Genomic DNA, 20,907 nt, shown 5'->3' with positions numbered 1-20,907 from the left:
CAAAGATTCGGTAGATTGAGCATGTCATGCGAAATTATTATTGAAAATCAATAGGGGGGTTTTGTTTGAAGTGAAAATAAATATGCTTATTCCAGTTAGACTAATGTGGTAAGTTGGAGAAACCCTAAGAATAAATTAAAAATCGAAGAACTGGAATATCAAATTCGGGGACAGCTTACGCAACTTACCTGTTACAAACATACCAACTCAGTGGAGTAGTGACAATGACGCCGTAAAGCCTTCTCGATCCCATTATTACCAATACGGCAATACCCAGTAAATTGAGCCACAACGACGATGCGAAATATGAAATACTAAAACAAAACGGGTTACAAATTTTGTTTCTTTCACTTCCGATTCAAAATCCCATGGAAATAACTACAGCGTACTAGTTCAAAAATACTGACCCACGTTGCCCATTCACAAGCAAAAAGCCACTCTCCGAAAAAGCGCCACTATGAAAATTACTTAGCCATAAAAAAGGAAAAAAGATCCCAGAAAGAGAGAGAGCCTAAGTATATATATGAACATATTTACTAATTAAGGTACGAAAGGACAAGGGCATAGATATTGCATCAATCTTGTTCGCGATGCTGCCACTACAAGGCAACCACGGTTTCGCCTTTGGTAGTTACTTGCGACCCAGAAGGCGCAACAACAACTTGTTTCTTCAATGCCACATAACACTTATCCTTGCTCTCGTCCTGCTTCATTTGCTTTTCGCGGCATTCTAGACTGCAGAAAGCACTATCACCCCTACAATTTTCAATATTAAAATTTTCAATTAATACAGAGCCTTATAAAAAGCGCGTAGCTGATTAAGCTTGTGTTGAACATCAACCAATTCAAAATACACAATACACGTAGGTGACACGAAACATAGGATTAAGAAAAAATTAGCATAAAAACAAGGGAAAAAAAAGAAGAGAGTACCTGTACATGTAGATGTCACGGCCGGGTCCCAAACGGCGTTTGCAGAGAAAGCAAGCGCGTAAGAAGTCAGGGGTGTGTGCCAAATCCGGGGAATGTCTACTATGGTTTCTGGGCGAAACAGTGGCCAAAACCCTACTCTGATCTGAACCGTTGAACCCAACGGGGGGGTGATTGGGCCATGGGCCAGGCCCATCGGAACCTCCTGGTCCATGCGGGTTTAATAAGGAGTTGTTGGGATCATCGTCCAAGGTTGTGTTCAGATCGAAGGTTATCTCTGACATGCTTGTGGTTCTCTTCATGGGAGGACGAGGTCTTTTCCCTAACATCATTGTCTTCTTGTTTTTCTTTTTTGTTTGTGCTTCAACAACAACAATTTTATTTATGCTGTGAAGTGTGAGAGGGAAGAGAAGAGAGTGTGGGAGAAGGTTACATAGAGGTAGGTAAGGGTGGAGAAGAAAACGGCGAGCTTGGGGGGAGATTAATACAAACAAGAACCTAAAACCGAGGAGTGAATCTGAGCCGTTGATTCTGCGATGAGAGTGATGTACATGATTAACGAGAAATAAAATCTGGCGTCAACCTTTCGTTTTCACTAACCATCATTTATTTTGATTATTGGAGGTGTATTAATATTATTTATTTTCCTATAAAATGCCAATTGGAATGGGAACTTGGGATACTTTCGGGTCTCCAAAAAAGAAGTCACTTTGGGGGAGTCTCATTGGCCAACCCAATGTTCACATCATTGCGGGAAAGTTTGGAATCTACTGCATTTAGTAACTCCTCCTCTTTCAAATATCACTTATGCTCCTCTTTTTTCCGATAATTACGATTCAACTCTTATTTAAAATTTAATTCATTATGACTCGTTAAATTACTTCTTTCTAATTTTATTTCAACTTTTTTTAAATATATGTTTTAGTAAAAATGTTAATCTCGGCCCAAGGGTTAAGAGCTATGAATAGTTATAGCTAAACTTTGATTGTGATATTTTCATTTAACTATTACCAAAAATATATATCTTTCTTTTTTATAAGGAACATTATTACTTTATTAGGATTATTAAAAAATAATTTTATATTATAATTTTATATTTATTTAAAAAATACTTATACTATTAAATAGTTTTATTGGTGAGATGTATATTAAATAACTAAATGCATCTACTTGCATGAGAAATGAGTTGGTGATTTGTTAATATATTTTTTATAATAAAATAAGAATGAAAATTTAATATATCTAAAATTTTACATTTATTATAAAATGGCCAAAAGAAATATATATTAATGGTTAAATATTGAGTTTGTTTCTTATGTCATAGCCTTTATTTATTAAAATTTAAAATATTATTTTATTAAATCATTGTTCAATATATTGCTTCAATTATTATTTTACATTAAAAAATAATGGCGCATATGAACAGTATATTAACTTGATTGTATACGGGCTTGGCTTGATTAGAGAATTTCTTTAATTACCATTAAAGACACTTTCAGGTGTTTTATTTATAGTTGAAATATATTTTTAAGATGTGTGTTCATAAAAAATTAAAAAAATATAAATAATTGTCTATAATATTACATATATTGTCAAATTTTAATATTAAAATTAATTTAATTGACACCAAGGATTGTGCTACATTTGTTTAACGAAAAATGTTGTATACAGCTCAAGAGAGATAATTTTTTATATCTCTTTTAATATATATATATATATATATATATATTAAATATTTAAATATTAAACTTGTTTCACAAAAAGATCAGCACTATATCACTGTAAGGAAAAGAGACACTCGAAAGGATGCCGTCTTGAGAAAGAGAAAGGGTGGGAGAAAGAAGTGATTTCTCCCTCAGCTGGAAGCACTGACCAATATTCTAACAAAATATGATATAGTGGGGACATTGCGTTGTCAACAATACGATGTAATTCGTTATTTTTGTTGTTATTATTGTAAAACAGAGAATTATAAATATATAGAATTTGGCAGAGAACGTAACCTTGGAGAGATTATTTGTTTTAAAGTTATAAAATCAACTTTTATTTTTTATAAATATATAATTCAGATTAGTTTAAAAGTATATATCAATCATTTAAAATGAATGGAAAGCTTATTTTGTCAATAGAGAGGAAGAAAATGCAATGTAAATGTTGCTCTTGGAGGACAGCCAACAGCCAACCCAAAGGGCTACAACTAGAAGTGCTCCCCTCGTGTGGCTGCCTTGTTCGATTTGGATAGTACCTCCATTAGAAAATGGCACCATTGATGTTGGGGGGTTCATGCACCTCCATTTTCACTTTTAGGGTGTGCAGTGCTAGTATACCACATTCTTTTTTTACATCATGACCCAAAAAAGTATTCCCACACCACTTTTTCTTCTCGTTCTTGAGATCAAATTTTCATCTTTCAAAAAGTTGAAATACAAATGTCCTTTAATTATTGGCTTTTTATACCATGCACCGTGAAATAATTGAATGGTCAAGAAAGATGAATGACCGGTTGTATATTAATTCTCTCTGAGCATGAAAGATAATTTCACTCAATAATGGAAGTAGTGACACCAACTAGCTAGCCGGATAATCCACAAACCAAACGATCAACCATGGAAGGTGACCATTACCTTGCATGAAACGCCACTTTCCAAATTCCCAAACCCCACAAATGCATATTCGTGTTAGGAGTTATAGTCGCAGAACGCACACCAAGCAAGTGAATATGTTGAGAAACAAATCACACTCCACCACAAGCCTCCTTTACCTTAAATATCCTCCTCCAGCTGCCACTGCATCACCTCATTCCCATGTCATCACCGTTAACTTTCATCCACGAAAGAAATCTTATAGGAAGTTACATATATGTTGCTTTCTTCAGGTTGCTAGTTTATTGTTTGGGTGGATAGTTATAGTATAAGTTTTGAAACGTTTTGGAACAACTTAAGGGAAAAAAATATAAAAAAAATTATTATTCAGCTTTTTAAATTTATTTTAATAAATTTTATAATTAATCTTATGTTATAATTTTTTCTATGATAAGAATTTGTAGAATAAATGTTTAACTAATAAGTTTAGGTTTTTTTTTTAAGATTCAATATAAAACTTGGAGAAACAAGTCTGCCGTATGCTCCTCAAGACTAAAACCCCCTATGAAGCACTATATGTTTTGGATGACAGGCGCATATTTCAATTATACATATTTGTTGAGACTCGATCAAATGGCAATGATTAGCAAGTATTGCAAATAACATACTACTTCTGGGAATATAATTAATTATGGTAAACTCATGCGAATTGAGATTTTCTCAATTTTTTTAAGCAAACATGACTATATATTTTTATATTTTTATTTAAGCGAATAATTATTCGCTTAAACAAAAATACAAAAACACAGGACATAGAATCATGTAACACGAAGGAATCCTAATCCTCCCCATGCCTTTAACCTTCTCAGTTTCTCTCCTTTTGATCCATGGTCCACTTCTTCATGGCGTCAAATCTACACATAAAAACCAGCTCACACAGGAAGGCGAGAGGACGAACCTAACCGTAGCCCGAATATGTCACTTTCTACACAATAATTAGCAAAGTTTTATTTGTAAATATTTTATTAAAATATAATTTAAATAATAATGATATTTTATTGAAAACGCATTATATTTTTAATATTATTTGATAAACATTAATTATTTTAAATATTTAAATCTAACTTTAAGAGTTGAAGATAATAAGATCGTTTAAAATATTACTCGAGAGTTATGAAAAATTTACAAGAGTAAATAGTTAAAGAATAATAATTTAATATTTTTTATTAAAAATTACTATAATAAATACAGTATTAGGTTTTTTTAATAAAATCTCTTTGTTCACTAGCTTTCAAATATTGGTTAACATTTTTAAATAAACTAAAATTTTCAGAAAAAAAGGGAAAAGAGAGAGAGAAAGATGCATATAAGTTTGTTAGCGAAGGATTATTTAGAAGTAGTAGTAAAAGATAAGGCAACTTCGTTAACATCTTTTTTTCGTAATTTTTGGTTGAATATTTTTTACGGCATTCTTCTTCTTCCTCCATCTCCTCGTTCCTCCTCTTCCTCTCATTTGGGCCCTACTTTTTTCATGAAGCCATAATATCACAAAGACAATTCCACTGCCAATCACCATCACTCTGAATCGACGTCGTTACACCACAACCCAAAATAGCTATCCAACCCCACCATTATAGCATCCACAAACTTTCATGCAACATTGGAACCGAATCATCACATCACCGTCACCTCCAATCAATAACACCAACTGTAGAGTTAAAACCGAAGCCAGACCAAAACTGTGTCGCCTTGAACCAATAATTCAAGCTGCAGATCAAACTCATCACCACAATCCAAATCAAACCAATAATGTGAATCAGAATAGAACCTAAAAGGGAGTAGAGGAGGGAGAAAGCAAAAGAAAAGGCTGAAGACAACAACGTAAAAGACGACACAATTATTTAGTAGAAAAAAAATATATTAACATAATTTAGTTAGTTAAAAAACGATTCTATTTAAAATGCATTTAAAAGGTCAGAGAATTTAAATAAAATAAATAATAGTTGAAGGACCATGTTAAAAAAAAAATTAAAAGATTGAAGGTATGAATTTTGTTTTCAAATTTAGAAATTCATTCTTGCAGGCTTGACATGATAATAATTTGGAGTGTTTCCCATCGAAACGTGTGTCCATTAGGCCATGGAGCATACCCTTCAAGTCCATTACAATGGATGGGCCATTTACTTCGTCATACCAGGTCCATTGCGCACACACTTCAATTCCATTAGGCCCATGCAATGTTGCCCATCCATGGTGGCTAAATTGGGCCAAGCTACAAGCTACAAAAGGTTTTGCTTTGCCGAAAGGTTCTGATGGCAAAAAAATAAAATAAAAATTCTATGAACATATGAAAAAAATTAAAAGAATAACGCTTTGATTAAAAATGTAATTAAATGCACAGCCATCACGATTTCTATGCGTTCTCAACATGATTTTTAATACTTTTTAATAAAGACACTAGTCAAGAAGACACTAAAATTAATTGCAATATGTTAAGATTGGATTAATTTTAAACACACAAAAGAACTTTTTTATTATTTTTACCAAAAAATAACGTTTATTATTAAATATTTATTATATTTGTATATTTTGTATGTAATATTTTTAAATTAAAAACTCAGCACTTTTAATTACTTAAAATTAATGTTGATATTTTATTATCAAATTTTGAAAAACTTGAATAGAAAAAATATGTCAACTCCCATAATTCAATCCCAGGGACTTTGATTGAAGGCTACTCAACTCTCCGAAAAGTGAAAGAAGAGTGAAAGCAAAATTTCCGGCGAGGGATGCGGTTAATAGATTGATTAGTTTCACTCTCATCTAAAGGCCCCAACAGCTTGTGTTCATTTGCATAGTCACATGCTGCACCGACAGCGCCAGCTGCAGACATTATACTATAATCACCCAACACCGCCACACTTCTTTTCCTCTATGCTCCCTATTCTCTACACCCTTCCACGTCACCCCATCAACCCAATAACACTCCATCATAATCACGTGGCACCTCCTAGCTGCGATTCCACCTTCCTTTACGCTGCTCTCCAATACATCTGAACATATACCACGCGCTTTTCTTTTCTTTATGCCTCATTTTTCCAGCTTCTTCACACTAAGACTCTCCCTTTTATTGAAATCCTCAATTTCAATTTGCTCTGTGCCCATTCATTCACAACCATACTCTCTTTTTCTTCTTCTGCCGCTGCTTCTATCTGTGATTCTCATCATGGCTTCGAGGGTAGTCTTATTGTTGGCTATGTGCGTTCTTCCGGCGATGGTTGTAGCCATACGCCCAGCCAAGAACCCTTTTTGCGTTAAGGGTCAAGTCTACTGTGACCGTTGCCGTGCTGGTTTTGAGACCTCCGCCACCACCTACATTGCTGGTAACTGCTAACCCTTTTCCTCTTTATTTCTTTTAATTAAAAATAAACGCCTACTATTTATTTTATACTACACCAAACCTCAGATCTGTTCCCTAAACACAATCTCTGTTTGAATGTAAAAGTTTTGAGCTTTTCCTTCATGTGCTCTTTATTTTGTTTAACTCTTATTCAATTTCATTCTTATACACTTAAAAAAACTGTAATTTAGGGAAATGGGGTATTTCATTTCGAATTTCATTATTCGCTACAAGCTTCTTGTATTACTGGCTGTCAGATCTGGCGGTAAAAGTAGCTGTAAATTAGATTATCCAGTCTGAAGGATGTGATAACCAAGTCCCAGAATTTAATTTTGTTTTTTAGCTGGTGATTTGTTACAGTTATCATGTTAAAAAGTTTTTTTTTTTTTTTTATATGACTAGTGAGTGAGTGTTGTTTTTAGTTACTATGTTACCCCTTATGTTTTTTTTTTGTTGCTACTTATTACTACGTAATGTAACGAGTTTTGTTTGATTAATGCTTGTTTGCAGGTGCGGAGGTTGAATTGCAATGCAAGAACAGGGTTACGAACGAGGTTGTATACTCGAAGAAGGGGTGGACTGACCGAACAGGATCATACAAGATTTGGGTGAATGAGGATCACGCAGATGAAGTGTGTGATGCCAAGCTTGTAGACAGTCATCACTCTCAGTGTACGGAAGCCACTCCAGGGCGTGACCAAGCACGGGTTATTCTTACACGTTACAATGGCATTGCCTCAGATGATAGGTTCGTCAATGCTATGGGCTTCATGTCGGAGGAGGTTGCTTCGGGCTGTGCAGATATCCTCAGGCAATACCAGGAGTTCGATAATGAGAATTAATCAGAGTGTATCTGCTTTTGTATTTGGGTTTCTAATGTCTATTTAATTCAATCTTGATGTGGAGTGTTATCTCGACATTTTCAATTTATGCTATATGTTAATGCTAATGGACCCTGCTGAATTATATGTTATTACATCAAGATCTGTCTTAGACTTGAGGATGGAGTATATTTTGTGTCTTGTAATAAACTATTCTTTTATCTATATCTGCGTATTTTGAAGAGGGATTTTGTTTTCGTCGAGAGTGAATTGTAAGAAAGGGTCACTCTTGGATTGGCTTTCTTTACTTGAAGATTATAGTTGGGCACAAATGTGAAATAAATCAATAATCTGAGTGAGCGAGTTCCTTTTTACTCTTGGCCTTTGCTAATAGCCCTTGGTGGCTGTTGAAGATTGCCATATGTTGTTGGTCTGATTTGATTTCGAATTACTTGGATTTTAATTGGGTTCAGTTTGGCCTAATGGATTATTTTAAAATCAAATGGAATTTTACCTTTTCTTTTCCTGATCAAATCATTATCAATTTCGGCTAGAAGTTAATGACGTCGTTGTCGACAGACGTAAATAACAAATTAGCTTACGATATACACACTAGTTAGTTAAAAAATTCAACATCTCTGAATGGGGATTGTTAATATCAGCAAATGGGATCGTTGTTTTGTGTCATTTGAGGATGTCCATGGGGTATGTTACATTTGTTTTAGACCCTCAATATTCAAAAATTTATTTTCAATTTAAACTAATTTAAGTCAAGCTAAATGAATTCATTTAACACAAAACTCACCTCTCATTAACGTTATCTTTTTCTTACACAATATTTTCGAATTCGAAATTTTATTCAAGGAAAACCTAAGCTCTTAGTTATTCAGAATTTTGAGGATTTTTAAATTATTCTCGCTTATTTTTTAAGTACATCATCAAGTCATGCTTATGTGAATGTATCAACAAAATAAAAAAATTATCAATATATTATTAAATTAGAAGCGTGTATGTGACCTAGTTTGATTTTATGAATAAAATTTAAAAACTAAATTGAAGTGACTATTTTAAAGTTAAAATTCAATGATTTTTTAATTTCGGCTTTCTCGATTATAAACACACTTAGGATAAGCGAACCATTCTGTTAAATCGTTGTCCTGGGCTGGAGTGGGAATCGATATATTACTTTATGGCCCAAAAAGAAAATGTTATATATTACTTTTTAGGCAATCAAGTAACTATTTGATAAGTATTAAAATACTTCTTAAGATAAATATAATTTGTATTATGTCTCCCATAAATTTTAATACGTTAATTTCTTTTGGTATATTATATGTCAGATGATGATTTAAAACTGAAAGGCGTAAGTATTACGGAACTACCTTTGGAACATGAGCTTAGGTATAGGTTGAGTAGTACCGTATTGAAATAAATGATTGTATTAGATTCGCTTTTTTGCAATTTGGATCCCATCAACCATTGTATCATTCATTGGGCGTGTTGGTCACATGGTATATATATATATATATATATATATGGGAAAAAAAAAGATAAAATTACCAAAAAAAAAAAATGTTTTGAGAATAATTATTAAAATACGGGTCAAAATTTGACAATGGTGTTTTTTTGGTACTTTAAATCTTTTATTAATTTTGTAAATTGCCATTGGAGTTCAAAAAAAAAAATTGTCACGAGCAAGTTGACTTTTATAATTTTTTAATATATTTTTTAGAAAAACCACTAGTGATTATTTTTGAAACTTCATAAATTTTCGTTGTTTTATCAACACCTACACTAAAAATTTTAATGACTATTTTTGAATTTCTTATTTTCACAAATTTTTTAAAAATACCATATTTTGGTATATTAATTTTAAAAATCCATGTATAAATAAATAATCCGGAGAATAAAAGCTTGCGACGCCTGCTAGTATTTCAGTAACTAGCAACCACTAACAACAAACAACAAAAGATTTAGTTTTAAAAGTCTGTTCAATATTTTCTTAGCATATAATAATAAAGAAAGAGTCGAACAAAGTATGTAACCACTAAGCCCATTAGAATCTTATATGAGATGGGTAAAAGACTGTAAGTTAGCCCATTATTCATCAGAAGAGGCCCACGAATGCTCCTTAGATACGTCCATAAAAAGAGATTTCAAAAAGTGATAACTAATTTGAATTTTATTGGACTTCGAGATAGGAATTGACTCACAAAAAATGACAAGTTTATGGGTTTGTGTGTGACATGTTTAATTATAGGCCGGTATGGATAGGTTTGCATAATCCATATGTTATAAGCGAGTTAAATTTACTGGTTCATGGCTAACCCGTTTAATTCATTAAAAAATAAAATATAAAATAACAATAAAGCAAAATTTGAAAGAACATATATACAAACTGATTTACAGATCAACTTAATTAACTGAAAATTTATCCATGCTTATTAAATATCAACTTATTTAAACATGGACTTAAAAAATTGCGTATTGCTCAGCATCAGTGTTTCGAGACTATACACAAATTTTCTTCTTCAATAGTTTATTGAGTTCTCACTCAAAGTAAACGTGCATGGGAATGCTGAGCAACCCAATAATATATTACCACTATACTGGTATGCATCCCTGTTTAAACTGTTCAGACATGGCTCCATCATTGTCCACGGTTTGATACACATACATTTATCCAATTTTGTTTCCCGTTAACACAACTATTTTCTTATGTGAATTCATTTGGCTTTTGATGAACCCACTTGAATAAGAGAGGGCGATAAAATTGAATAGAATAGAAAGAGGTGAGTGGTTGACCAAAGACACCGATTTCATAGTTGTGAAAATTGAACGCTCATATGGTTATTCTTATACTATAATTCACAATGGAGTTTGTCTTCTACTATTATTAAAAGAGTATTTTCATAAAAAGAGAAAAGTTTTACTCTTTCCAGTGTCTTTTACAAGACAATGCTAATTATATATATAATCCTACTTATAAGACGATTTGTAAAATTTTAGAAATATTCAATATTTTTTTATATTTGTAAATTGTAATTGTTCATCATTGAATATTTATGATAAAATTTAATAAAGGATTTAATGATTTTAAAGGGACACAATTGAGATAAAAATCAAGGTAAACTTTAAATAAATATAAAAAAAATATTATATATTAATTATTTAAAAATTTAGTGCATCAAATGATGTGAGAGCATATTCCTTTGCAGCCATAGGAAGCAATGTGAGGTGGTGGTTGTGATCGCTGTTATTTTATGGGCTTTGAAAACTTCAACTTCCAAGGCCTTCATCTCAGTGTTGTTGAATTGAAAAAGTAAATGAAAGGGTTGGTGGCGAGTTTGGCCTTCAAAGTACTTTGGGTAGACCTAAAAACGTGTCCGGTGATGGTGTTTGGTGGTGATGTTAATTTTCACACTCTGAAGGCCTTTTTAGGTGTTTCCTAATTTCCTTTTTAGTATATCTTGGTACAACAAAACAAAATGAAGTGGGACAGAACAAGAGGGACTAGAGGAGGTTTGGGATTTTTATTTTATTTTTCTTTTCTTTGTGCAATGAGACACAAACAAATAATAACTCCATGCAGACTTTCAGCAAAAAATATAAAAATAAATACATGAATAAATTAAATATACGCAAAACTAAACAAGCTTAATGTGCATTGAAATAATCACCACCATTTTTATGCATTAGAATAATCATATAAATATATATACAATTTTATAATGCGTAACTAAAGGCATATAATAAAAAATAATAATTTTTTTTATTAAAAACATAGCAGTTAGTATTATTGATATCTTAAATTCAATAATATCATGAGATTTTTTAATAAAACCTTATTATACCAAATTTTTTATTATGTGTATTTAGACACATGTTAATTAAAATTAATTTTTTATTAAAAATATTTTTAATACACTTTATCATAATTTTAAAGTAACTTGCAATAATTTTTTATTTATTATTTTTTTAACTAGTGTAATAGTGCTCTTATAATATTTTATTAATCAAAATGCTTTCCCATGGAAAATAGGCCAGATAAATGAATTACACTTTTAATCAATTGAATTAATTTATTAAAATATAATTCAAATAACACGTGCTTTTTTTACTATCCACTCAAGGAGTATTTTAAAAAAATCAAATTCACTCACCATTGACACAGAGGGAAAGAGATTTGAAAAAGGGGCCTATTGTAAGCATAAAATTCTTTGACATTATCATCCAATGTATTACTACAGTTTGAACAATCTTTAAAAAATAGAATGGCAGAGAAAAACAAGAACAAACAAAAAAGTAAAAATGTACGCAGCTCCTTTGGACTTGGATTTCTTGTCCTACAATATATGCCACTTTTCGGACACCACCAAACCCATTTCTATTTCCCCATTGACCTGCTTGTCAATTCATGCCAGTTGAGACTCGTGACAATTTGACAATTACAACTACCTTTCCCTCTCCAAAATCGACCCTGTTTCTTTCTCTTCTTTGTTCCACTCAACTTCTTCATTACATTCTCTCGAAATAAACTCACTTTCCACACTTTATCATTGCCTCCACATCGTTTTCCTCGACACGCCTATACAAAACCGGGTAAATACATGCTCCTCCCCATTTTCTCTATTCACAGCATTATATTATCTTCCTCTCTCGCTTTTTTCGTTGATTGTTTGCATCTGGGGTATGCTGATTCCATTTGTTTTCATGGTTTTCGACTTAGTACTTTTTTCAAATTAATAAAAATTCATTTTTTCGTTTTTTTTTTTAAATATACGTATCTAAGTTCTATGTGGGCTTTCTATTGTTTCACTGTTTCTTCCTTTTATAGATCGGCAATATCTTTATTTGAAACCTTTTTTAAATAAATACGGGATGTTTGAATGCCGGGCAGAATTTTAATTTTCCAATGAAGTTTTAGATTGTGATTTTAGGTAGAGTTTTTGTATCTGGCATTGAACATTCTTCTAAGCAAGCAAGTGTGCGTTTGTTTTCTTGTTTCCTTTATTCAAACTTTTGAGGGTGCATCATGATACTAACTAAACCTTCATTCTACCCGCATCTATTGTGCACCACAGCAACCTGGCTTTGGCGCCTTGATCTTGAATTGGCAACATTAAGTTGTTTTGTCTTACTCCGTTGTTTGTTTTCAACCTTTCAGATAATGGCTGCTGAAGTATATCACCGGAGTATTGGCACTTTGCAGTCCTGTTCTTATTTGAATAAGTCTAATCATCACCAAAAGCTTAGCAAAACTTCAGTAAGATTGGTGGCAAAGGATTTTATCAGTAGTAATGGCTTGTCAAGGAGAGAAAGTAATCACTCTGGCCAGAGGAATTGTAGTGTAAGTCAATCTTCAGCTTCCCAAACATCAGTGGTTGATCCAGTGTCATCCCCTTCAAGAAGAAACACCGGAGACACTTACAAGAAATCAAGTAAGATAAACTCTACTCAGTCTGTCAATTATATTTGTTGCTGGACTTCCTTCTTTGCCAAACGTGTCCATGTTGATTGCTTCTTGAAGTTGGATTCACCAAAGTTTGAGGTGGCAACAACCTTCAAGAAGTTCAAGTTGTTAAGGATTTTGTCTAACAGCTGTTCAATATGTTCCAACTCAGATGAAGCATCTTTGATCCTTATTCGACATGGTGAGTCGTTATGGAATGAAAAGAATTTATTCACGGGTTGTGTTGATGTCCCGCTAAGCAAGAAGGGTATAGATGAGGCAATTGAAGCTGGAAAAAGAATTAGCAGCATTCCTGTTGATGTCATATTTACATCTGCTTTGATTCGTGCACAAATGACAGCTATGCTTGCCATGACCCAACATCGTCGTAGAAAGGTAAGATGAATGGATAATTATCTTAAGGTGTCAAAAGTGACACAATATGTAGCTATTTTTTCCTTAGAAAGCTTAGAGCATAGTAGTAAGCCTGCCATACTCCAAATCAGTGGTGCTTAATTGAAAAGATACTAGCAGTCTTGCACCGTAATGCAGAAAATTAGTTAATGGCAAAATTGACAGGTTTTGCCGTTTTTATAGCTGACTATGAACTTAGTAGCGTACTAAACATATACATCATTCAAATAAATATTTTTATCTGCTGCAACATAGTATTCAAATGTCATTTTCTAAATATTAACAATCAACTTCCCTGCAGGTCCCTATCATTATGCACGATGAGAGTCAACAGGCAAGGTCATGGAGTCAAGTTTATAGTGAAGACACAAAAAAGCAGTCCATTCCTGTCATATCAGCTTGGCAACTAAATGAAAGAATGTAATGATCTTTTTCTTTTTCCGGTGTTTTCAATTTCTGCTGTAGAATGTTATGAATAACATAAAATGATTGGCATATTATAATTGTTGTCTTTTCAGGTATGGAGAACTACAAGGCCTCAATAAGCAAGAAACAGCAGACAGATATGGGAAAGAACAAGTCCATGAGTGGCGACGGAGTTATGACATTCCTCCTCCAAATGGTGAAAGTTTGGAAATGTGTGCTCAAAGAGCGGTTGCCTATTTCAAAGACCAAGTAGGTGGAAATTTAGTTTTTGTTTCATTTTTAAAAAAAATTATGATTAGCAGAATTACATACCCCCCCCCCCTCCCCTCATTTTTCTGCATTAAGTTTGATGTTTATGTTTTCCAGCAAATGTGGTGAATCCTTAAACTAGATGTTCCTCTCAACTTAGCTCTGCCTTAATAGTTCAGTTATATATTTGCTATATGTTTCTGTGGAGGAAGTATGTATGTAGCTTGATATAAGGCCAAATTTCTGGTATGGTTGAAGTGATCGTGATCATATTAAACTGACAAGAGACTGATCCCATTGACATCAATCTTGCAGATTGAACCTCAACTTTTATCAGGAAAGAATGTTATGATTGCAGCCCATGGTAATTCATTGAGATCCATTATCATGTATCTCGACAAATTAACTTCCCAAGAGGTGACTGTAGTATTCAGAATTATTGTGGTTCTTCAATTCACTCATGACATATAGTCATTTTCTTTTCCTTTCACCTTTCATCAGGTCATTAGTTTGGAACTATCAACTGGAATTCCCATGCTTTATATTTTCAAAGAGGGAAGATTCATTAGGAGGGGTAGTCCCATAGGACCTTCTGAAGCTGGAGTTTATGCCTATACTAAGGTATGCAGTTTATATCAGCTTTTATATTTCATCCCTTTTAGGATGCTTGGTTTTAATGAATTATAGAAGTTTTGATTTAAGAATAGATATTGTTTGTCTGGAACACTGCAATGGCCAATGGCGCTTGCAGTCCTCTAGCAATAGAAAGAATAGAACACCAAAATAGTTCTGCTTGTGAAATTATTTGTTTTGTGTCTTTATGTTATTGGATTGTTATGTGCTATGTTATTACGATTGTATTGATGTGTTCTTATTGTTTAACTAAGAAACTCTCTTTGCTAATCTCCTTGAACTCAACAACTAGGTATAAGACTGAAGGTGGGGATCTTATACTGGGAAAACCTACAAGATAGATATGAATTGAATTTCATTATTGATGGCTAATAGTTTGAATTGAATCCCCTTTTCTTCCTAGGAGAAATTGTTGGCTTCATCTTTCTAAGAATTCCATAGATAAATGATAAATCAAATCCTGATAGAAAGTTTTTGCATCGTCACCCATTGATTTTCTTGATTAAAATCTTTCCTTTGTCTTCATCTAGTGCGGCTGATTGGCATGGGTAATCCGTAATAGTGACTGAAAATAATAAGTACAAAAATTTGATAACAAAGTGAGTTGTATCTGAGTTTCTAGACTACTTTCGAACCAGAAAAAAGTGACAGTCGTTCCTCATTTTTCTGACTGCCTTTTGATAGTGAGTACTAGAAATATATGTGTCATGTATGGATGAAGTTGGAACTTTCGGGCAGCGTTGATCTGTTATTAGTCATTAATCATTTCCTATTTGGATTGATGCTCCATTATAATGTTAAAATTACGTTCCATTGTTCATTCCTTTTTTAACTAATTTGGCAAGGCGCTGACATCTTTACTTTGTCACAGCGTTTAGCTCTTTACAGGCAGAAATTGGATGAGATGTTCCAATGATATGTATTTTTAGGTAACCACCCATTTCTTCTTTTCTTCTCTTGCTTCTCTCTTAATACGTTACATTCCGTTATCTTTGATTGTTTCAGGAGATACATTTATCTTTAATCGGAAGCGTCACAGTTGAATCACAATCAAACGGAGGAGATGCTCTTAGCATCACTCTTTTAAGTACAAAGAATATTTGCACTTAGGTTCTATTGGATTGTTTAAGTACAGTTTTCAGACAGTATATTTGGAGACAAGCTCCCATTTTTTAGGTATAATTATCTCACTGCGAGAGAGTGATGGTTTTCATAAGCCCGTGGTTGAGGCATCTTATAAATGTGGAAGCCCTGTAATACTTGTTCAGGTCCGTTATTATAATTGTAAATTAGTTATAATGTGATTTTTATTGGATATTTTGAAAGTTTTGTCATGGAAACATCCTACTTATTTGTGATTGCCCTTATCTAACCCATCTCATTTTCTCCCTCCTTTCATATACAATACAATGATGATACGAAAACTAATATTGATGCCACAAGTTGCAGCACCAGGTTTTATCTATTTGTTTTTAGCATACTAAAATTACTTAATTTAGACCTGCTTTTGGGGAAAAATGTTGTCAATCACATAAGAAGCCAATGGGTTAGCATGCATTCCATATGCCTGTTTTAAAGCTCCGAAGCTTTTCAAACCATTAGGATCTCATCATAAATCATACATGAAGCTGATACTAGGTGTCTTGAATCTATCTAGGTTTCTAACTAGAATGTCATAGCATCTTGTGGCATTACAGTTGACTAAACAATTCGTGAAAAAGATTTAGGCATGTATTTCTCATTCCAATGCCACGACATTTCTGTCCCTTTGAGTAACCAAGATGTATTTATCAGTTAGGAACAGGGGAACGGTCTATTTTCTCGACATTAGAAGCATCAGAATCTGCATTTTGTGAGACTGATGACAGAGAGTTTGCACGTGTCCAGAACGAACGTGTCTTATTGTCTTCCTCTTTCATTCTCTCAGCATATTTAATTTTGTCAACTCCTGTGCCACCATTCCCACCAAATGCAGATTCAAGATTATCCATATTAAACAAATCCTCCATAATCTTCTTTGTGTTGGGATCGTCGGAGTAACCAAACTTTACTCTATTATAGGTCTCAGACTCTAAAAAGGGCTTTACCATCTGCAGCAATTCACTCTTTCACTTTACAATTTAAAGATCAACAATATGTACTAGCAACAATATTCACTCTTTATTATTGATTACTCTTAAATAGCAGCTAACATCACAACTTAATGATCAACAGTATGTACTAGCAAAAATTATCGCAAAATAACATAAACGGCTAACGTTAAACAAAATTTTAAATTTCAAAGATAAAATTCTAATTTTACAGACAAAATTAATACAACAGTGTAATTTTAGAGACCAAATTATACTTACCCATCTTTAAATAATAATGTAATTTCATATCTTAAATATAATAAAAAATCTTATAAAATTAATATATTATATTAAAAATATAGGTTTTGTCCTTACAAAAATTGCACAAATGTTTAATTAGGATACTTAAATTCAAATTATGCAACTTCTTTTAAAATTATAATTAGTCAAGATACATATTTAGTTATTATATCTGACATGTTTATGAATTAGTCTTTCTCCTTAAAGCTTAAAAAAAATTTATGTATTAGTACTTACATAAGTATTTTGTTATAATTTGTTCTACTACATCACTAAAGTCATTATATTAGCATAGATTAAAACATAAATTACAAAAACTAAAACATAACAAAATATTAGTTTAAAAACTAAGAGCATGCTTGATTTCTTTTTTTAATTATTATTAAAAATAAAATATAGTGCAAATATATATTTTATTTGATTTAAAAAAAAACTATTTTAGAAAAGAAATCAAATATATTTTAAAATTTAATTTTTTTAAAATATAAAAACTAATTTATAAATATGTAACCGAAGTAAATGTATAAATTATCCTAAATATTATACCCAAACGTACCCTGTAGCAAAGCAGGACATTATATAGACATGATCAAGAATATACAAGTGGTAGAAAGGCCTTTAATTTATTTACCGCGAAGAATGGTTGGAAGATTGCCGGTGGATTGTAGAGTATTGCCAAACCCAGGCGCTTTGGATAATGCTCTTGTAGTATTCGGGCAGTTTCACGTGCCACCTTGAATGATACATGTGACAAATTGAAACCGTGGAAATCAATCAGCCAGACCACCTGCTCCTGGTGTGCTGGAAGATTCAAAATCGCATTCTCCATGCAGTATACAAAATAGTTCATCTGTCCTTTTAGTGACTTTGAGTTCTGCAGTACAAATAAATGCCACAAATGATATTAGAAATGAAACAAGAACATGGATCAAGTGTGTTTTCTACAACTGAAAATTGAACTGAACAAGGTAGTTCTTCCATTTTCACTCATTACAAGCACTGAGGCTGACTTCTATATGATTACACCTTCATTAAATTAAACATGACAGAGATTAAATGCGATTTTCGTAAGACACCTGGCGACAAGGTCTCATTACGATCACTGGTCTCCCATACTTGTCACAATAATTTGTTCTATACATTACCCCTGTCTCTGCTTCATTAATAACCTCTTCCTGCATTTGATGAAAAATACACGTCAAACAACATTTAACAGAATAAAGTACCAAATCACGCATTCCTAGTGAGACAATAATGGACCAGATTCGGTTGATCACGAACAGTATGTCAACATAATCAATTACTGCTGGTTCAATGAGAATATTGAATAGATATCGTCACCAAAACAAGGCAAGTAAATATGGCTGAACAATGTGTCAACATCATCAGAAGCAGCTATACAACTATGACACATATCAACATGCAATATAAGCTTTTCTTTGACCGCATCAATAGATGTGATCTCTCGAAACCCTTGAAAGTAATAATAAGAGAAAGTGAAGACATGCAGTAACTCACCCAGCGGATCTCTTCAGGTTTGCATTCTTTTCTCCATTTTAGGCTGTGTTTCAACATTTGAGCTGCTTTCTTGACATTCCAATTTCGCGAGCTTAAATATCTTAAGATGGTTGCATCAGAACAATACAGAGATGCCCTATCTGATAACGGCCCTATCAACCTTCGCATCTCACTGATCTGGAAAAAACCAAATTATTATAGTCTATTTCCTTTACCCAAAACATTGTAACGTGATGTTTTCAAAAGCAACAAAAATATATGTACCTTTCTGAATATACTAAGAATGCAAAATAAATTGGACTTACCATTGCCTGCTGTTCTTGTGATATTAACATTTTCTCGTGGCCGTTGGTAGCAGTTTTTTGAAGACCTTCACTCATAGTGTTCACTGTAGAGACTTTCTAAAAATTAACAATGAACACTGCAATGTCAGTACCAATTTATCGCAATAACAACAGCCAAGAATGAAGAAGTGCTACATTTTATACCTCATTTTGAAATTCCTATTTAATTACAAACTAAAGACACGCTTCTCACAAACCATCTAACACACTAAAATTTATTAAAAATTACGTTAGTTCCACACTTATTTTATTAATTCTAACTAATAATTCAATAATTTTCTATCATACTTTTTGTAGTTTTTAATTAAAAGTGTGTTTCTACAGCTTCTCTTACAAGCTATAAACATTACTAAGTTTACCTTTAAGGAAATGGAAGCCATCCTCGGAACAACGAAGCTAAACTTTGAGGAATCAAAGTGGTTCTTGGGATATAGTTTGCTTACTGAAATATGGCATTCATTTTATAGCCACTTCCGTTAATTAGTTCATATTACCATAGTTAGTGGTTTAGCGGTTAACCCGTAGTTAGTTTGGTCAATTTTGTTAGCAAGTTCGTTTCATTTGTTAGAAGTGGTTATGGGCTAAGTCTTCGATGATGTCTTGTAGTATATGAGCTTCCCCCATACACAATTCATTCCATGCATGCTCTCACCTTCAGACAATAATAGATTTTTCTTTCATTTTCTCCTCTCTACCGTGTTTTCCAACAGTTTATTTACCTATTTTTAAAAAATTATATGCGATTATATAGTTAAATAATACAATTTTTTAATCAAAATAAAAAATTTGACAACTGAAAAAAAAAAACCACATCAAACACGCATACACAGATACAAGTCGTTCAATACTATTCAAGTATATTAGATACAATCAATTTTAGATTACTTCTGAATCTTAACATTTTATCAACATTTCGCTCGTACTTTGTTTTTAACAGGTAAACGTATACCCTTTGCAACGTAAGGCACGCAGAATGAAAAACTTAACCAATAAGAAAATCAAAGTTAAACTAAAACAAACTAACAACAGCAATACATAGTACAATTGAAATACATCTTATGTGGGGTTCTTAGGCCAAAAACAAGACAAGATTAACGTAATATTGAAGACTAAACTAAGCACAGAGCCCAACTACTAAGCATGTAAATGGAGATGGTAGATACAAACCAAATGTCTTGTAGGAAAGAAGTAGAGAGAAAAATGGAAATAAAATGCTAAGAGCGATACAATGTTTAGAAAGTGGATACCAGAAAACAATAAACAGTGAACCTTGTGCTTCCGTCCTCACATTTTGGAGAGTGATTCTGCTCCTTAAATGCATTATGCCACCTCCACAGTTACATTCATAACTCGACCCGATCTTAATGTGATCCCAATTCAATCAGTGTTCAGCATGTGAAAACAAAAGATAATAAATGAGTAGTTAGTATTATTGGAATTGAGAGTGATTAATGGCACAACCATATGATAGATGTCTTGTGAGTTGAAAGTTATGGGTTGAAATGCTCAGAACAGTATGGGTATATCTGGTTGTCTTATACCCTATATAAACCCTACAAAATGATTAGCAAAGTATATTTTACCTTTAAATTTATAGAATTGACTAAGATTGTGATATATACATTTCAAAAATAGTTAACAATAAATGCATCTTTACTTGTTTATTTATATTAAGGATCACCTTAAAAGAATGTTAACAATACAACATAAACTATGTGACTAGACTATTTCAAAAAATTAAAATAATATTTAAAAGTAATTAATAT

General features: G+C 32.6%; 4 protein-coding genes across 9 annotated transcripts; 2 read left to right on the top strand and 2 right to left on the bottom strand.

Annotated features, from left to right (window-relative positions):
• Positions 1 to 349: 349 nt before the first annotated feature.
• Positions 350 to 1,357, bottom strand: LOC113852663 (FCS-Like Zinc finger 5-like). The gene is made up of 2 exons (XM_027482997.1): positions 934 to 1,357; positions 350 to 756 (listed from the first exon to the last, which is right to left on the bottom strand). Exons 1-2 carry the CDS (start codon positions 1,260 to 1,262, stop codon positions 600 to 602), a joined length of 486 nt encoding a protein of 161 aa, XP_027338798.1. The 5' UTR covers positions 1,263 to 1,357; the 3' UTR covers positions 350 to 599.
• A 5,274-nt stretch (positions 1,358 to 6,631) lies between these two features.
• LOC113852566 (protein DOWNSTREAM OF FLC-like) lies at positions 6,632 to 8,059 on the top strand. Its single transcript, XM_027482880.1, has 2 exons — positions 6,632 to 6,895; positions 7,423 to 8,059. Exons 1-2 carry the CDS (start codon positions 6,739 to 6,741, stop codon positions 7,752 to 7,754), a joined length of 489 nt encoding a protein of 162 aa, XP_027338681.1. The 5' UTR covers positions 6,632 to 6,738; the 3' UTR covers positions 7,755 to 8,059.
• Positions 8,060 to 12,238: 4,179 nt separating this feature from the next.
• On the top strand, positions 12,239 to 16,018 carry LOC113846985 (2,3-bisphosphoglycerate-dependent phosphoglycerate mutase-like). The gene is made up of 9 exons (XM_027475792.1): positions 12,239 to 12,335; positions 12,901 to 13,174; positions 13,358 to 13,581; positions 13,901 to 14,019; positions 14,118 to 14,274; positions 14,590 to 14,691; positions 14,776 to 14,895; positions 15,779 to 15,836; positions 15,913 to 16,018. The coding sequence occupies exons 2-8, from the start codon at positions 12,904 to 12,906 to the stop codon at positions 15,821 to 15,823; spliced, it is 1,038 nt and encodes a 345-aa protein (XP_027331593.1). The 5' UTR covers positions 12,239 to 12,335; positions 12,901 to 12,903; the 3' UTR covers positions 15,824 to 15,836; positions 15,913 to 16,018.
• Positions 16,019 to 16,473: 455 nt separating this feature from the next.
• LOC113846991 (phosphatidylinositol transfer protein 3-like) lies at positions 16,474 to 20,568 on the bottom strand. Of its 6 annotated transcripts, none has more exons than XM_027475833.1 (6): positions 20,389 to 20,552; positions 19,103 to 19,198; positions 18,798 to 18,974; positions 18,356 to 18,454; positions 17,911 to 18,153; positions 16,474 to 16,997 (listed from the first exon to the last, which is right to left on the bottom strand). In XM_027475833.1, exons 2-6 carry the CDS (start codon positions 19,175 to 19,177, stop codon positions 16,698 to 16,700), a joined length of 894 nt encoding a protein of 297 aa, XP_027331634.1. In that variant the 5' UTR covers positions 19,178 to 19,198; positions 20,389 to 20,552; the 3' UTR covers positions 16,474 to 16,697. The 6 variants fall into 6 exon arrangements, with proteins under 6 accessions (XP_027331634.1, XP_027331604.1, XP_027331621.1 ...); XM_027475803.1 differs by having other exon boundaries at positions 16,571 to 16,997; positions 20,430 to 20,568; XM_027475820.1 differs by having other exon boundaries at positions 16,571 to 16,997; positions 20,411 to 20,552.
• Positions 20,569 to 20,907: the final 339 nt, after the last annotated feature.

Source organism: Abrus precatorius, unplaced genomic scaffold, assembly GCF_003935025.1.
Source record: "Abrus precatorius isolate BTA unplaced genomic scaffold, Abrus_2018 Scaffold10, whole genome shotgun sequence".
Classification (NCBI taxonomy): Eukaryota; Viridiplantae; Streptophyta; class Magnoliopsida; order Fabales; family Fabaceae; genus Abrus; species Abrus precatorius.
The sequence above is the reverse complement of the archived record's forward strand: the minus strand, read 5'-3'. Positions and strand labels throughout refer to the sequence as shown.

What these genes read in the sequence shown, in the direction of transcription:
- LOC113852663 (XM_027482997.1), bottom strand. Translation starts at nt 1,262, where the DNA reads ATGATGTTAGGGAAAAGACCTCGTCCTCCCATGAAGAGAACCACAAGC. An exon ending in CGTGACATCTACATGTACAG is followed by an intron (nt 757 to 933) that starts GTACTCTCTTCT and finishes TGAAAATTGTAG; the next exon opens with GGGTGATAGTGCTTTCTGCA.
- LOC113852566 (XM_027482880.1), top strand. Translation starts at nt 6,739, where the DNA reads ATGGCTTCGAGGGTAGTCTTATTGTTGGCTATGTGCGTTCTTCCGGCG. An exon ending in CGCCACCACCTACATTGCTG is followed by an intron (nt 6,896 to 7,422) that starts GTAACTGCTAAC and finishes GCTTGTTTGCAG; the next exon opens with GTGCGGAGGTTGAATTGCAA.
- LOC113846985 (XM_027475792.1), top strand. Translation starts at nt 12,904, where the DNA reads ATGGCTGCTGAAGTATATCACCGGAGTATTGGCACTTTGCAGTCCTGT. An exon ending in CCCAACATCGTCGTAGAAAG is followed by an intron (nt 13,582 to 13,900) that starts GTAAGATGAATG and finishes ACTTCCCTGCAG; the next exon opens with GTCCCTATCATTATGCACGA. An exon ending in TGGCAACTAAATGAAAGAAT is followed by an intron (nt 14,020 to 14,117) that starts GTAATGATCTTT and finishes TTGTCTTTTCAG; the next exon opens with GTATGGAGAACTACAAGGCC.
- LOC113846991 (XM_027475803.1), bottom strand. Translation starts at nt 20,462, where the DNA reads ATGCATTTAAGGAGCAGAATCACTCTCCAAAAT. An exon ending in AACCTGAAGAGATCCGCTGG is followed by an intron (nt 18,455 to 18,797) that starts GTGAGTTACTGC and finishes CATCAAATGCAG; the next exon opens with GAAGAGGTTATTAATGAAGC. An exon ending in TAATGAGACCTTGTCGCCAG is followed by an intron (nt 18,154 to 18,355) that starts GTGTCTTACGAA and finishes TTTGTACTGCAG; the next exon opens with AACTCAAAGTCACTAAAAGG.